The following is a 16,238-nucleotide window of genomic DNA, read 5'->3' as shown; positions in this document are numbered from 1 at the left end:
TAAGCCTCTTTAGTCCTTTGTTTGTTTGTATTTCTGTACTGTTGCTCCTCAATCTCAAATCTCACTCTTCACCTGCATTTATTGAATTGGTGGTCCATAGGCAAAATTTTGGCATTGATAACATGGGCATTATTCATAAAGTTATAAACTTAATAGCCTTGTGTAACTATGGGGTTATTTACTGTCTTTTGTAGTGTAGACTTCTAGACCTGCAGTGCTACATTGTTGTAACCTCACAGACCCACCAGTTTTTTTTTGTTTTGTTTTTCTGGAACTATTTGGGACATGTCTCAGTGTCTGGTGTGACTGACCTTTTCTACTGTGAACCCTTGACGGTTACTACTGGATATTCTGGTGTTCCGAATCATGGAATAAAATGACATCTCTGGAGATTCTCGTTTTGAGGTGGGCTTATCTTTTGGTTGATGTCCAATGGTAGGTCATTCCTTCTCGACCAAGAAATCTTTTATATAAAATGTTGCCACACTACCTGACCTGTCCAAGTGTGTATGAGCCTCTGATTTAGGGCATTCCTTCTTGTCATGGGTAATTGAGGCCTCTAATTGTGTATTTACAGTGAGGACTCCTGGAAAGTGTTGTGTTGTGGACTACTTTGCTGATAAAGGCCTCTAATTCTGATCACTGGTTAATAGGTTTGCATTGTGTGCTACCTAGGAACTACGGTGTGAGGTCTCCATGGCGCTCTAAGGCCACTCTGGCTCTGACCTCATTCTACATTTGCATTTTTTTCTTTTTTTTCTCTTTAATATGCTCAGTCAGTATTGTTTTGCAGTCTATTTTCATATAATTTTGTTCATTTGTAAGCAAAGCTTTGGTACAAATTTTAACTTCTGGGTACACAGTTTCTGGGGTATTAACTCGGGTCAAGTAAAACTGTTTGAGCTTCCCGATATTAGTTCTTTTATCTTTCTGTATTGCGTGCCCACTCCCCCAGCTTTGATTCAAAACAAACAATTCCAAGTTTAAGTAGGCCCCATTGACGGACAAAACTCAAACTGTAGTCCGGCATAAGCGATGGTGATGTTCATTCCTTCTCCCTTTATAGATGAAATTAGCGAACAAAATCAAATGTTTCAGTGCGTGTAGTTAAAAAGAGAGATGATACTTGAAAGGAATGTAAAATTCCCTAGCTAACATTAAGGAAAGTTCCAATTCTATTAAGCACACTGAGGCAAGGGTTATGCATTTCTCTTTCCATTTTGTTACTTAGCAGCCATAAACAAACATTTTAAAAAAAAACCTTCAACTCAATAAAGGCTACATGTCCTATGTGTCTTTAGGGTTGAACTTATAACATCCCTAACCATAGTCAGTCCAACATATTCATCCACCAAGGAAAAGCACCTTCTTTTTCTTTGCGCATTAGTTGTTATCCAGTCTCTTAGATAAAAAAATTCTAGTTTCTGTTCCAAATATAACAGAATAAACTCTGACTTTCCTGTACCCTTTTATAAAGCAGCACTAAAGCACAGAGTAGACCAACATAATTGTAGAAGTATCGCACAGTGCCATAGTATAGTATCATAAATGGAAGGATCATCCTCGCATCAGGAGCTTCATACTAGTGAAAGAAGGGTCCTCAGAATGACTTTTGACACCGTTGCGCCGCTAGCGGAATGGGCTCAAAAAGAGAACTCTGTGCCCTCTTCTTGTAAGACCCACTTCGCCCAACCTTTGATAGTAGCTGACGAAACTGGCTTAAACGGTTTCTTGAGAACTATGAGAAGTTGAGCCATCCCTGGAGGACTGTGTTCTATCATTGCATCATACACTCTCAGGCACCAAACTACACGCAGTTTGTGGTGGGAAGGAAAGGCCGGGTAGTGAACCACTCTGGAATTAGATTTGGTTCTCCTGGAAATAGTGAATGAGACCCCGTACATGGTAAACGTATGTGGAGTGATATTTAGCGCTTGCACATCTGACAGCCTTCTAAATGAAATCAGACATAATAATAATGCTAACTTACCTGACCGTTCCCTCAATGAAAGACATGGTCTTGCTATGATGCAGAACTACAATAATGTCCCACAGAGACTAACCTGGCTCAGGAGGAATTGACAAGTGAATACCCCCTCAACAGTCTGCATGTAAGGGGATGTTCACTAGCTGGTATGTCATGAACCTGCACATGTCCCACTGGAATAGCAGATCTACAGGCTTTGATCGTACAACATGCCAAGCCAGCATAAACTGTATCCACCCCACATGATCTACACCCCGTTGCAGACACCATCGTGACCATCTACGCCAAGCTAAGCCGTATTGCTTGATCGTAGAGTCTGCCCATGCTCTCTTAATGAGGAGAGCAGCGTGTGAAGAAAGACCTGGAGCGTCTCAGCGTCCCCTGAAATATTACATGACATCACCTGGAGATTGCCCCCCCGGAACCAGCTGTTGCAAGTTGCCGGGACTGTCAAATAAGGAAGATGAGGAGTCTGGGGAAGTGGGATTGGAAAATCCATAGAAAGTTCCAGAAGAACTGGATACCTGACTTGTTATTTCCACATTGGTGTCACCAGGATCACCTCTTCTTTCTGCCGTCAGACCAATGCTGTGAGCCTGGCAATTATTGAGAAAGGAGGAAACTTATACCCCACTTGTTAGTCCAGTCCTCTGAGAATGCATCCATTGCCTCTGCTAGTGCATCTGGGCTGCAGGTGAAGAAGCGGGGTAGTTTGATGATTGAGAGTGAAGCAAAGAGGTCTACCGGACACGAAGTCCATCTACCCAGAATTCTATGAAACCGAATTGGACCTAACTTCTATACACTGGAGTCCTTTAGATATCTGGACTGCCAGTCTGCCTTCTGATTCAGTTGACCTGGTAGGCACTCTGCTGTTACCTATATCTTGTTTAACAAGCAATGGTTCAAAAAATCCCAGGCCAAATCTGCCAGTGCCTTGGAATGAATGCCGCGGAGGTGATTTATGCGATGCACTGCAGAAATATTGTCCATCTTCAAGAGGATGGAGCAAAAGATATTGCTCGCTGCCTGGCTCCGCTCCACAAAGGACCCAACAAGGAGTTCCAAACAGTTGATGTGCAGCGCCTCTTCGTTTTCTGACATGGTCCTCCTGTGGTAACATCTCCACTACAAGATCACCATCCCAGACTGCTTGCGTCAGATTCTATAATTGGGTTCGTTCTAAAGTTGGCTTTGTTGATCCATGCATGCATGTGGTCGAGTCACTACCGAATCTCCATCTGAGCCTCTGGAGGTCGACTGATCTTCAGAGCTTGTCAGTCCACTTCTAAGGTGCAGCGCCTTCAGGCATTTGAGTGCTTTGTAGTGCAACAGCCCTAGAAAAATAACCTGGTAGACGATGAAAGAAGCCCTACAATCCTAGCTAGATGTCGTAAAGATACCGTTTCTCTCTCTAGTGTCTTACGCCGTTCCCTGCGAATGAGGAGCATTTTCCTCTGAAGCAGTTTGAGTGAGTGAAGTCTAGTATCGATCTCAAAGCCTAAGAAAACCAGTTTCTGGGTGGGAACAAAGTCTGATTTTTTTAATGTTGACAGTAAACCTTGGTTCTGCAGAAGAGATATTGTCAATTGGGGTTGATCCACCAGTGTGAGCTGGTCTTGATGCATCATAAGAATTTTGTCTAAATAGACTGCAAGCCGGATTCCTCACGCATGGAACCACTCCATGACCAGTCAGAGCACCTTGGTGAAGCACTATGACGTGGAGGAGAGACCGAAGAGGGGAGACATGTGAAATTGAAGATTTGTCCCCTCCACTTGAATTGTATAAAGTATCCTTTGGGGGACGGTGAGTCCTTCAAATCTAGTCCGACCAGCCAGTCATTTGGGAGCAGTATATCTCTAAGGAGGTGATTACCCTCCATCTTGAAGTGCTGATACACTACAGATTGTTGAACTACTTCAAATTGATTACTGGGTAGAATACTTTGTCTTTTTTCTCTAAGGGGAAGATGTTGCAGAATTTCCTGGGATGGAGGATCGTGAGGCTGAATACCCTTTTTAATAACACTTTGTCCACTGCCTGCATGCCGCGTTGATGGTGTGTACCGTTTAACTCTATGTGAAAACCTTCCACCGTTTGAAGCACCCATGCTTCCCTTATAATTGATGCCCACTTGTGAAGGAACCTTTGCAACCTGCCCCCCACCTTTTGTAGGGAAAAGGTGGGTATTGCTTATCCTTGGGACCACCAGGGGCGTTTTTGGACTTCTCAGAAAGCTCCCTTGCTTCCTTGGCCTCGACTCTCCCCACAGGAGGGGAAAAAAAAACCACAAACTTCTTCTGGTCCTGCCACAAAATTGAGCGTCTGGTCTGGAGCTTGTGGGGGTTGGAATTATAGGCTCAGCTGGATGGGGATGATAAAGGTCTTTCAGACTTAACATAGCTGGCATACCTGCAGAATCCTGCAGGTTAGGCTCAATCGGATAGTCCATCCTGCGTTGTTTGGCACTGCCCTTCGGTCATCAGAGTTTGCTAGGGCCTTGTTCATCACCAGAGTCCCCATTAGGGTTAACCAAATCCTCCCAGGTATTCTTGTCCATTCCTTGTGGGAATAGAGATCATCATACGGTGTAAACACAGGTTGGGTACGTGTAGGAAGTTGGCTCTGTATGTGCTATTTCAAAGTAAGGAATAGCATGCACAGAGTCCAAGGGTTCCCCTTAGAGGTAAAATAGTGGTAAAAATAGATAATACTAATGCTCTATTTTGTGGTAGTGTGGTCGAGCAGTAGGCTTATCCAAGGAGTAGTGTTAAGCATTTGTTGTACATACACATAGACAATAAATGAGGTACACACACTCGGAGACAAATCCAGCCAATAGGTTTTGTATAGAAAAATATCTTTTCTTAGTTTATTTTAAGAACCACAGGTTCAAATTTAACATGTAATATCTTGTTTGAAAGGTATTGCAGGTAAGTACATTAGGAACTTTGAATCATTTCAATTGCATGTATACTTTTCAAGTTATTCACAAATAGCTATTTTAAAAGTGGACACAGTGCAATTTTCACAGTTCCTGGGGGAGGTAAGTTTTTGTTAGTTTTACCAGGTAAGTAAGACACTTACAGGGTTCAGTTCTTGGTCCAAGGTAGCCCACCGTTGGGGGTTCAGAGCAACCCCAAAGTTACCACACCAGCAGCTCAGGGCCGGTCAGGTGCAGAGTTCAAAGTGGTGCCCAAAACGCATAGGCTTCAATGGAGAGAAGGGGGTGCCCCGGTTCCAGTCTGCCAGCAGGTAAGTACCCGTGTCTTCGGAGGGCAGACCAGGGGGGTTTTGTAGGGCACCGGGGGGGACACAAGCCCACACAGAAATTTCACCCTCAGCGGCGCGGGGGCGGCCGGGTGCAGTGTTAGAACAAGCGTCGGGTTTGCAATGGAAGTCAATGAGAGATCAAGGGATCTCTTCAGCGCTGCAGGCAGGCAAGGGGGGGCTTCCTCGGGGAAACCTCCACTTGGGCAAGGGAGAGGGACTCCTGGGGGTCACTTCTGCAGTGAAAGTCCGGTCCTTCAGGTCCTGGGGGCTGCGGGTTCAGGGTCTTTTCCAGGCGTCGGGACTTAGGTTTCAGAGAGTCGCGGTCAGGGGAAGCCTCGGGATTCCCTCTGCAGGCGGCGCTGTGGGGGCTCAGGGGGGACAGGTGTTGGTACTCACAGTCGTAGAGTAGTCCGGGGGTCCTTCCTGAGGTGTTGGTTCTCCACCAGCCGAGTCGGGGTCGCCGGGTGCAGTGTTGCAAGTCTCACGCTTCTTGCGGGGAGATTGCAGGGTTCTTTAAAGCTGCTCCTTTGGATAAAGTTGCAGTCTTTTTGGAGCAGGTCCGCTGTCCTCGGGAGTTTCTTGTCGTCGAAGCAGGGCAGTCCTCAGAAGATTCAGAGGTCGCTGGTCCCTTTGGAAGGCGTCGCTGGAGCAGAGTTCTTTGGAAGGCAGGAGACAGGCCGGTGAGTTTCTGGAGCCAAGGCAGTTGTTGTCTTCTGGTCTTCCTCTGCAGGGGTTTTCAGCTGGGCAGTCCTTCTTCTTGTTGTTGCAGGAATCTAATTTTCTAGGGTTCAGGGTAGCCCTTAAATACTAAATTTAAGGGCGTGTTTAGGTCTGGGGGGTTAGTAGCCAATGGCTACTAGCCCTGAGGGTGGGTACACCCTCTTTGTGCCTCCTCCCAAGGGGAGGGGGTCACAATCCTAACCCTATTGGGGGAATCCTCCATCTGCAAGATGGAGGATTTCTAAAAGTTAGTCACCTCAGCTCAGGACACCTTAGGGGCTGTCCTGACTGGCCAGTGACTCCTCCTTGTTGCTTTCTTTGTTCCCTCCAGCCTTGCTGCCAAAAGTGGGAGCCGTGGCCGGAGGGGGCGGGCAACTCCACTAAGCTGGAGTGCCCTGCTGGGCTGTGACAAAGGGGTGAGCCTTTGAGGCTCGCCGCCAGGTGTTACAGCTCCTGCCTGGGGGAGGTGTTAGCATCTCCACCCAGTGCAGGCTTTGTTACTGGCCTCAGAGTGACAAAGGCACTCTCCCCATGGGGCCAGCAACATGTCTCTAGTGTGGCAGGCTGCTGGAACTAGTCAGCCTACACAGACAGTCGGTTAAGTTTCAGGGGGCACCTCTAAGGTGCCCTCTGGGGTGTATTTTGCAATAAAATGTACACTGGCATCAGTGTGCATTTATTGTGCTGAGAAGTTTGATACCAAACTTCCCAGTTTTCAGTGTAGCCATTATGGTGCTGTGGAGTTCGTGTTTGACAAACTCCCAGACCATATACTCTTATGGCTACCCTGCACTTACAATGTCTAAGGTTTTGCTTAGACACTGTAGGGGCACAGTGCTCATGCACTGGTACCCTCACCTATGGTATAGTGCACCCTGCCTTAGGGCTGTAAGGCCTGCTAGAGGGGTGTCTTACCTATACTGCATAGGCAGTGAGAGGCTGGCATGGCACCCTGAGGGGAGTGCCATGTCGACTTACTCATTTTGTTCTCACTAGCACACACAAGCTGGTAAGCAGTGTGTCTGTGCTGGGTGAGGGGTCTCTAGGGTGGCATAATACATGCTGCAGCCCTTAGAGACCTTCCCTGGCATCAGGGCCCTTGGTTCCAGAGGTACCAGTTACAAGGGACTTATCTGGGTGCCAGGGTGTGCCAATTGTGGAATCAATGGTACATTTTAGGTGAAAGAACACTGGTGCTGGGGCCTGATTAGCAGGGTCCCAGCACACTTCTCAGTCAAGTCAGCATCAGTATCAGGCAAAAAGTGGGGGGTAGCTGCAACAGGGAGCCATTTCTTTACAGTATGTCTTTCTGATTCTCGAGGGCGTTGAGGGGCAGTTTCAGGAAAGTTTTGTGCAATCTCTTTAATGCACGTGAGAGTGACAAAACATTGCTCTTATTAATGGTAGATTTAGCCATGCTGTTATCCTTATGGGCACCTAGAGTATCATTAGGAGGCGAAGGCCATATCGGTCTGCTGAGCACCAAAGAAAGAGGAACTGATTTTCCTAGGTGGATCAATATGTAGGACTGACTTTATGGTTATAGGTGTTATACGTTCAACCTTAAAAACTCATGGGAAATGTAGTTTTCATTGAGGTCAATATTTTTCTAATGTTTGTTTATGGCTATTGAGTAATAAAATGGAACGAAATGCATAATATGAGCCTCCAGTCCCGACATAGAATTGTTCTTTTTAACTCCTTTTTGAAATTGTTGCCAGTCAGAGGTATATAAATCCTCACTGCAGCATGACACATGTTAGATGGATGCCTGAGAAGTGGCATGTAACTCCTTAACTTTTGAGCTATTATCAGCATGTTTTTGGTGTTAAAGATTCTAGTGTCAATGAGCACCTCCTGACCCTCTGCACCCATCTGTTGACAAAGGGTTTCTTATGATTTGGCCCATCACTGTTGCAGAGTTTCTAGTTGTTTTCCCCCAATCCAAAATGGAATGTTTATCTGCAGCACTGGGTTTGAAATGGCCTCTACAGTGTTTGCAGTTGTTTAGCCCCATAATGTGATGGGGCTTGGTGTTTAGTCCTGGGATCCCCTTTACTTCAAGTGGAATTCTGCTTAAGGTAAGCCTGTTGGAGAAATATTGTTACAGGTAAACATTCACAGAACATACAAACACAATGATAGACTGCATTTGCTATGCTTGCAATGAATTGTCCACAATTCTGTTTCTAGCTGGAATCACGCCTTTAAGAATCAGATCACAACCCTCCAGAGCCAGGCAAAAAACCGAGCAAATCCTAATCGCGGTGAAGTGCAGGCCAATCTCTCCCTGTTCCTAGAGGCAGCCAGTGGCTTCTATACTCAGGTGAGTCTCACATTTTACTCTGGGCATGAAGTTTGTCCCTGAAAAGAGGGACAAAGTCACAAGGTACTGCAGCTCTGCCTGTGAAATCCCTCCTATTACTGTGCTCAAGCATCTGGTTTCATATATCGCTATTTACCAAGGAATTATCCTAGTTTGTAGTAAAACTTGAAAGGATATTAATATGAGTGATAGCCTACTTTTATCCATTATTTGGAAACGTTTGGGCCTTTATGGGGTGGGGACTACTACATCATGAGTGTGAAAATGATGTTCTAGATGGAGCTATGAGAGTTGTGCGAGTCATGAGGGTGAGCTGCTATGTCTCAGACATGCGGTTATTGATTGTTGTAGAGCTGGTAAGAAATTTGAAGAGGATGTTTTTATCTGGTTCCTAAATGCTACTAGGTTTTCAGGACCCCTAAGCGGTAAATTTAGTGTCTCCACATGGGTTAACTGACTTAATATTGTCTACAAGTAGAGCATCTACTGTGTGCAAGAATCACTTTTCACTTCTTTCATCGGTCAGTTTTTCTACATGAGTAACTAGTTAGCTAGATGAGCAGTTGCTTTTGTGTACTGCAGCTGAGATGCTGTGTAGGTAAATTGTTGGGGTGTATTTACAGCATTTTTATGTAACTTTCAATTCTTATTCGCTGGGTGGTGTGACTTTTTTTTTTTTAGATTGGCCTGTTAGTCGCTTATGTTAAAGATGTGTTTGGAGAGTTTTTACTAAGGTTTTCTTTGGATATCCAAAGTGAACCAAAATGCAGTAAATGAGCTCTTGTTCTTTCTCCAGGTGCTTCTTGAAGAGCAGGGCTTTTCTTCTACATACACCTCTGCAAAACCAGTACTTGTTTAGTCTGTTTTAAGGTGCAATTATGCACTCTTTAGTTTCCGTGTTTAACTTTGAGGTCTATACAATCTCTAGGAATTTGCTGGGACTCTCACTAATAGGTAGGTAAACAACTGTCCTGAACGTTCGTCATTTGTAAATATTCTTGTGTGGGATAGTGGACTTTATATTGTTTGTAAAGGGTATTATAGAAACCTTCCTAGATTGATAAATACCAACAATTCTTATTTCAACTCTGACATGACGGTTTTCTTTTGCTATAAACACGATGAGTTACAACCAATGCTCCAGACTGAGTTTATGTTAAGGTTGTTGATAACGTAATGCATTAGTAAAGCATTTTGTGTAAAAGGGACATGAAGTGCATTGAAGGAACACTGAAGACAATGGCTCCCCTCTGAGATGAAAATTGGAACAAAAGCTATATCAGATCTCTTGTTTATTGAGAACATAGACATTGAGAGCTGTTTATTGCTGGAGATATTAATCAATAAATACATCAAAATAAATTGGTACCTTACTTTCTGGAAATGTGTGTTGTTTTAACAGTGTAGGTCCTTCCTAAAGAGGACGTTTTTGCTTTAAAAATGCTTTCAAAATAAACATTTTGGATGTTGTGGAAATAGGTTTGATTATTGAAGAAAAAAGTTGGTTGAATGAACTTTTAACATAAAGAACAAGATGAATTAGCATGCAGTGATTGAGATGGATTAGGGGTGCCCGATTGATAAATTGGTGGCAAATGTTAGTACATGTGAAATTTAATTTTATAATCACTGTAATATCTGAGGTATTTTTATACACTTTTTAGTGAAATTTTGATCAAAATGTTATATTTTTAGCTTCATTTTTTCAAAGGTTTCTGGGCTCAACATCCAACTTCCCTGAGAAGCTGGGCTTTCATGGCACTTTATGAACTAGCGGAAAATTTACTTGAGTGTCCTTTCAAAACGTTTGACTAGCAAATTATAATTATTTGGAACTTAAATCAGTAAAATGAGCTGTTTAACCGATTTCAAAAATAGAAATAAAAATGCATTGGTATACATTTTTCCCTCCCCTCATATCCAGACTACCCCTCTCAGAAAGTCGTCTAATGAACCCCCGCCCCCCTTTTGACCATTGCAACAGGGTGTGTTAGCCATCCTCTGCCAAGACAGCGCCAGCTGCATGAATTAATAAGTGGTCGCAGAGAATGATAGTGCTAATCATGTGTTGGCCCGGCCTCTGCCACACACCCCTGCCTGGAAGAATGTGCTAGCTATGTTCACCATCCACATTTTATTTGACATGTCAAAAGGCTCTAGTAGACGTACCAGCACAGTCGGTACCATCTTCACTTTCTGGGGGCTTTAGGAATCTCTGGGAGTCCCAGTCTGGTGTGCTGCGTTGGTGCAATAAACTGCTGAAAATTACCTGGGGATTTCTTGAGTCTGGCGGGTGAGGAGATGCCAGTTTATCCACCCTTGAATCTCAAGACAATATATATTGGTTTTGTAGACACCTTGAATGACAAATGCTTTTCTGGCGCCAAGCACAAGACGGCAGAATAATGGACAGACTGTTAATCTACGAGTCTTCAGATAAAGTACTGTTGCAGCTAAATTCCCTTTTCTTGTTGTGCCTTAGGATTTTTTTCCCCCTTTCCCACACACAATCCTCAAGTGAGCACGTTGCTTTGCCCAGCCTCTTGGAAAATCAGCAGGCCAGGTTAAGTTACAGATATACACTAAAGGGAATGAAAAGTCTTATTTCAGATCCAGGCAAAATTGATCCTTCTAATCTGTTAGAGGCATCACATGAGCAGAATCTGATCAACACTCCTAATGTGGTACATCTTCGCCTCAGAATCGTGTAAATACCACTGTTAGTCTAGACACCTAGCCATGTATGCAGTCTCGTCCTTTGCCAGCCACTTAGATTTCCCCAAATCTAATGAAGCACCTTTTCACAAGACTAGAAGGGGTAACTCCTTCTCAAAGAATGGTACTTTTTGGGCCTCTGAGGAGCATCCCTCTGCACCATAGTGTCTGAAATCTAAAGGAGTGTGTTCTTGGTTATGCAAGTCCTGACATATTAATTGTGTACCCTTTTCATTATTGGTAACCTGAATCACTTACAGCAGCCACGCATGGCATGCTGCAGTCCTTTGCCCAAGAACATTTTGCACCCAGTGAGTATTCATTCACTGTTTTTGTTTGGCAGTTTGTTGTTTGAGACATGCATATTGTTCTGCAGATGACAGTGGCTAGTGCTACTTTTTCTCTCCATTGATGGTTTCTTCTTTCTCATTGCAGCTGTTGCAGGAACTGTGCACGGTATTTAATGTGGACCTTCCATGCCGCGTTCGATCCTCACAACTGGGAATAATCAGCAATAAGCAAACCTACACCAGCAACGTAGTAAAACCACAGTCCAGCTCCTGCTCTTACATCTGTCAGCACTGCCTGGTTCATCTGGGAGATATTGGTGAGGGGAGAGAATACACCAGACTTTTTATATATAATTGTGTGTGTATATATGTGTATGTGTGTGTGTGTATGTATGTGTGTGTGTGTGTATATATATATATATATATATATATATATATGTGTGTGTGTGTGTGTGTGTTCGATGGCATGTGTAGCTGCAGATACACATGCTATGCATACGTCTACCATCTAGTGTTGGGCTCGGAGTCTTACAAGTTGTTTTTCTTCGAAGAAGTGTTTTCGAGTCACGTGATCGAGTGACTCCTCCTCTTCGGCTCCATTGCACATGGGCATCGGCTCCATGTTAGATTGTTTTCTTTCCGCCATGTGGTTCTGACGTGTTTCCTTTCGCTCCGATAGTTTGAGTCGGAAAAGTTTCCAAAACACTCTAATTCTCATCGGTATTGTTTCGATCGCGTTCTATCTTCTATCGACACTTCGGTACCATCGGGTCGAACATCTTTATTCGCCCTTCGCGGCGCCCGCGCCCAACTCGGGCCTTGTTGGGTCGACCACGTGGAAGCCTCATGGACTGGACCCCATTCCGCTTTTTTCCTCGGTGCCACGCTAAATTTCCCTACACAGACCAACATCTAGTCTGTAATCTGCCTTTCACCAGACCATCGGGAAGAAAATTGCGAGGCCTGCAGATCCTTCTGCTCCAAGAAAACGCTCCGACATAACATGGAGACTCGAGATGGCATCCAAGAGCACTGAACGTCTCGATGTCGAAGAGGAGGAGATCATGCAGACGGCAGTCTCTTTTCAAGGATCCGACTCTGAGTAGGAGTCTGAGGAGGACAGACTGGTCACGGCAGGACAGCACGTGAGTACGTCTGCCCCTGTCCCAGCCAAGCCCAAGCATAAGGCCTTGGGGACGCCACTGCCAGAAGGCCATTGCTTGACCCGAAAAAGACCTTCGTTGACCAACCCACAACTTCGGCACCGAAAAAGGCCAGGCCACCCAAGCCATCGGACTCGAGCCAAGGAACTGTCTCCGAGCACATCGATCCTTCGAGTTGAAATCTCGAAAATCATTTTCGGAGCCGAAAAAGCCAATTTACACGAAGGAACATGGACTTTCACAAGCTCTCAAAGAAAACCATAAAGTTACTGAGGAACACTCACAAATGGAGGCAATGGATGAAAGGCAAGCCAGGATTCACATCCATAAAGAGCCTGGCAGAAGTTTAACAGCACCTCCTCTAAAGCCAAAGAGGAAATGAGCCTTTCAGGAAGAATTGGACACTTCTCAGCCCACAGCTAAAGTGCCAAGAACCAAAGAGAAACCTCCACCTCCTCAATTTTCTCCTCCTCAGTCTCCTCATCACCCTCCTCATTTACTTATTTCTCCCCCTACTAATCACCAGCACACTCATTCGAATCACAGCAGGACAATCTCGATCTATGGGATCTTTATGATCCAGACCCCATTCCAGACAACAACCCAGATTGCTATCCCTCTACGCCCTCACCACCAGAGGCTACACTCGGGTCATAGCTAGGGCAGCATCCTATCACAATGTCGCCATGCATACTGAGCCAGTAGAGGATGACTTCCTTTTTAATATACTTTCCTCTACACATGCAACTTATCAGTCGCTTCCCATGCTCCCCGGCATGTTAAAACATGCTGACCAAATATTCAAGGAGCCAGTAAAAACTAGAATGATTACTCCTATGGTGTAGGAAAAATACAAGCCACCTCCCTCTGATCCTGTCTTTATCAAACAACAGTTGCCTCCAGACGCTGTAGTGGTAAGCGCAGCTAGGAAAAAAGCAAACTCTCAGTCATCAGGGGATGCACCCCCACCAGACAAGGAGCGTAGAAAGTTTGATACTGCGGGGAAAAGGGTGGCTCCTCAGGCAACCAACCAGTGGAGGATAGCCAACTCTCCGGCATTGTTGGCTAGATACGACAGGGCCCACTGGGATGAAATGAGACATAATACAACATCTCCCCAAGGAACAGCAGAAGAGGGCACAACAAATAGTAGAGGAAGGGCAAGCCATCACCAATAATCAGATCAGGTCAGCCCTAGACTCTGCAAATGCAGCAGCTAGAACAATCAACACTGCTGTCACTATACGAAGACATGCATGGCTTAGGTCTTCAGGATTTAAGCCTGAAATACAACAGACTTTCCTCAATATGCCGTTTAACCCAAAACAGCTTTTTGGCCCAGAGGTCGACATGGCAATTGAAAAAATGAAAAAAGATTCTGACACAGCAAAAGCCATGGGTGCTCTGTATAACGCACAATACAGGGGATCCTTTTGTAAACCCCAATACAGATGTGGATTTAGAGCCCAAACAGCTAAGGCATCCACCTCACAAACAAAGTCGGCCTACCAACCTCAATATCAACGAGGTGGTTTCAAAAGTACTTACAGAGGCCAGTACCCCAGAGGCAGGGGAAAATATCAGACAGCAAAACAAGCCTTACAACAAAGCAAGCAGTGACTTGAGCCTTCCCTTCCCAGTTCACACCTCACCTGTGGGGGGGAAAGACTGCAAAGGTTCCAGAACAATTGGCTACCCATTACCACAGACAACTGGGTATTATCAATTATCCGCAATGGTTATTGCATAGAATTGACACAGAGATTCCACCAAAACCACACAACCTCTCCACACAACATATCTCCCTGTTGCAAGAGGAAGTTACATTTCTATTACTCAAACAAGCAATAGAGGCAGTGCCACAAAATCAAATAGGAACAGGAGTTTTTATGAAAAAGGATGGAACCTTAAGGCCAATATTAGATCTCCGAACCCTCAATCTTTACATCCTGTCAGAACATTTTCACACGGTAACACTACAGGATGTTGTTCCACTACTTCAACAACACAATTTCATGGCAACATTAGACCTCAAAAGTGCGTATTTTCACATACCCATCCATCCAGCGCACAGAAAAAATCTCAGGTTTGTCATTCAAGGAAAGCCTTATCAGTTCAAAGTGTTACCCTTTTGGAATAACAACAGCTCCCAGAGTATTCACAAAATGCCTGGCGGTAGTTGCAGCCTACCTAAGAAGGCAACACATTCATGTCTTTCCATATCGGGACGATTGGCTAATAAAATCCAACAGTCATACACAGTGTCAAAACCATACCCATTATGTAATACAAACTCTACGCACCCTAGAATTCTCCATAAACTACCAAGAATCACACCTACAACCTGCGCAAATTCAACAGTATTTAGGAGCAACACTAAATACTCAAACAGCGCTCACAAGCCCAAGTGCACAAATAATACAAGCATTTCACAATATATTACCACAAATACAGCCAGTCCAACAGTACACTGTCAAATTGGTCATGAAACTATTAGGCATGATGGCATCCTGTATTGCCATTGTCCCACATGCAAGACTAAACATGCGGCCTTTACAACAGTGCCTTGCACAGCAATGGTCACAGGCACAGGGTCTACTTCACGATCTAGTGTTGATAGTCCGCCAAACACGCATATCACTTCAGTGGTGGAATTCCACAAACCTAAACAAAGGGTGGCCATTTCAAGACCCGTGCCTCAGACCATACTTGCAACAGATGCATCAATGATTGGCTGGGGGGGGCTCACCTCAACAATCACAAAATTCAAGGACAATGGGACGCCAAACACAAACAGTTAAACATAAATCACTTAGAGTTGCTAGCTGTATTCCTAGCACTCAAAGCTTTTCAGCCTCTTCTCACTTACAAGAATATCCTTATCAAAACAGACATGACAACAATGTATTACCTAATCAAATAAGGAGGGACCCATTCATCCCAACTCTCCCTCCTAGCCCAAACAATTTAGCAATGGACAATCCACAACAAAATTCACCTGGTAGCACAATACATTCCAGGGATACCCAACCAATTGGCAGATGTTCTCAGCAGAGATCATCAACAAACACACGAGTGGGAGATTCACCCTCAAGTGCTTCAACTATACTTTCAACAATGGAGAACACCAGACATAGATCTATTCTCCACCAGCGAAAAACACAAAATGCCAAAACTTTGCAGCCAGGTACCCACATCCCCTGTCCAAAGGCAATGCTCTATGGATGAATTGGTCAGGGATATTTGCTTATGCTTTTTCCCCCTCTCCCGCTCATTCCATTTCTAGTCAACAAACTGCATCAAAACACGCTCAAACTGATACTCCTAGTGCCAACGTGGGCATGTCAATCCTGGTACACAACTCTGAGACCTTTCAGTAGTACCACATAATCAAACTCCCAAACAGACAAGATCTGTTAACAGGAAACAAATAGCAGATCAGGCATCCAAATCCCAGCATACTCAATCTAGCGATTTAGTTCCTGAGGTCATAGAATTTGGGTATCTACAAATACCAACTGAGTGTATGGAAGTAATTAAACAAGCAAGAAAACCCACTACCAGGCAGTGCTATGCCAACAAATGGAAAAGATTTGTGCGTTACTGTCAATCTAAACAAATTACCCCTCTTTCTGCATCAATAGAAAACATTGTATGTTATTTGCTTCATTTACAAAAAGCAAACTTAGCTTTTTCATTCATAAAAATACATCTCACGGCAATCCCAGCGTACTTGCAAAATATACAGCACAGCTCTTTAT

General features: G+C 44.4%; 1 protein-coding gene across 6 annotated transcripts in view; it reads left to right on the top strand.

Annotated features, from left to right (window-relative positions):
* Positions 1–16,238, top strand: part of SMG7 (SMG7 nonsense mediated mRNA decay factor) — a 468,256-nt gene that overhangs the window by 60,906 nt on the left and 391,112 nt on the right. For 5 of the 6 annotated variants that reach the window (XM_069232041.1, XM_069232046.1, XM_069232045.1 and 2 more), the window contains exons 4-5: positions 8,177–8,309; positions 11,460–11,631. In XM_069232041.1, coding sequence (XP_069088142.1) covers positions 8,177–8,309; positions 11,460–11,631 — 305 coding nt within the window. Of the gene's footprint in view, positions 1–294; positions 406–8,176; positions 8,310–11,459; positions 11,632–16,238 lie in introns of all 6 variants that reach the window. The other variant, XM_069232044.1, reaches the window with a different exon arrangement.

Source organism: Pleurodeles waltl, chromosome 4_2 (genome assembly GCF_031143425.1).
Source record: "Pleurodeles waltl isolate 20211129_DDA chromosome 4_2, aPleWal1.hap1.20221129, whole genome shotgun sequence".
NCBI lineage: Eukaryota > Metazoa > Chordata > Amphibia > Caudata > Salamandridae > Pleurodeles > Pleurodeles waltl.
The sequence above is the reverse complement of the archived record's forward strand: the minus strand, read 5'-3'. Positions and strand labels throughout refer to the sequence as shown.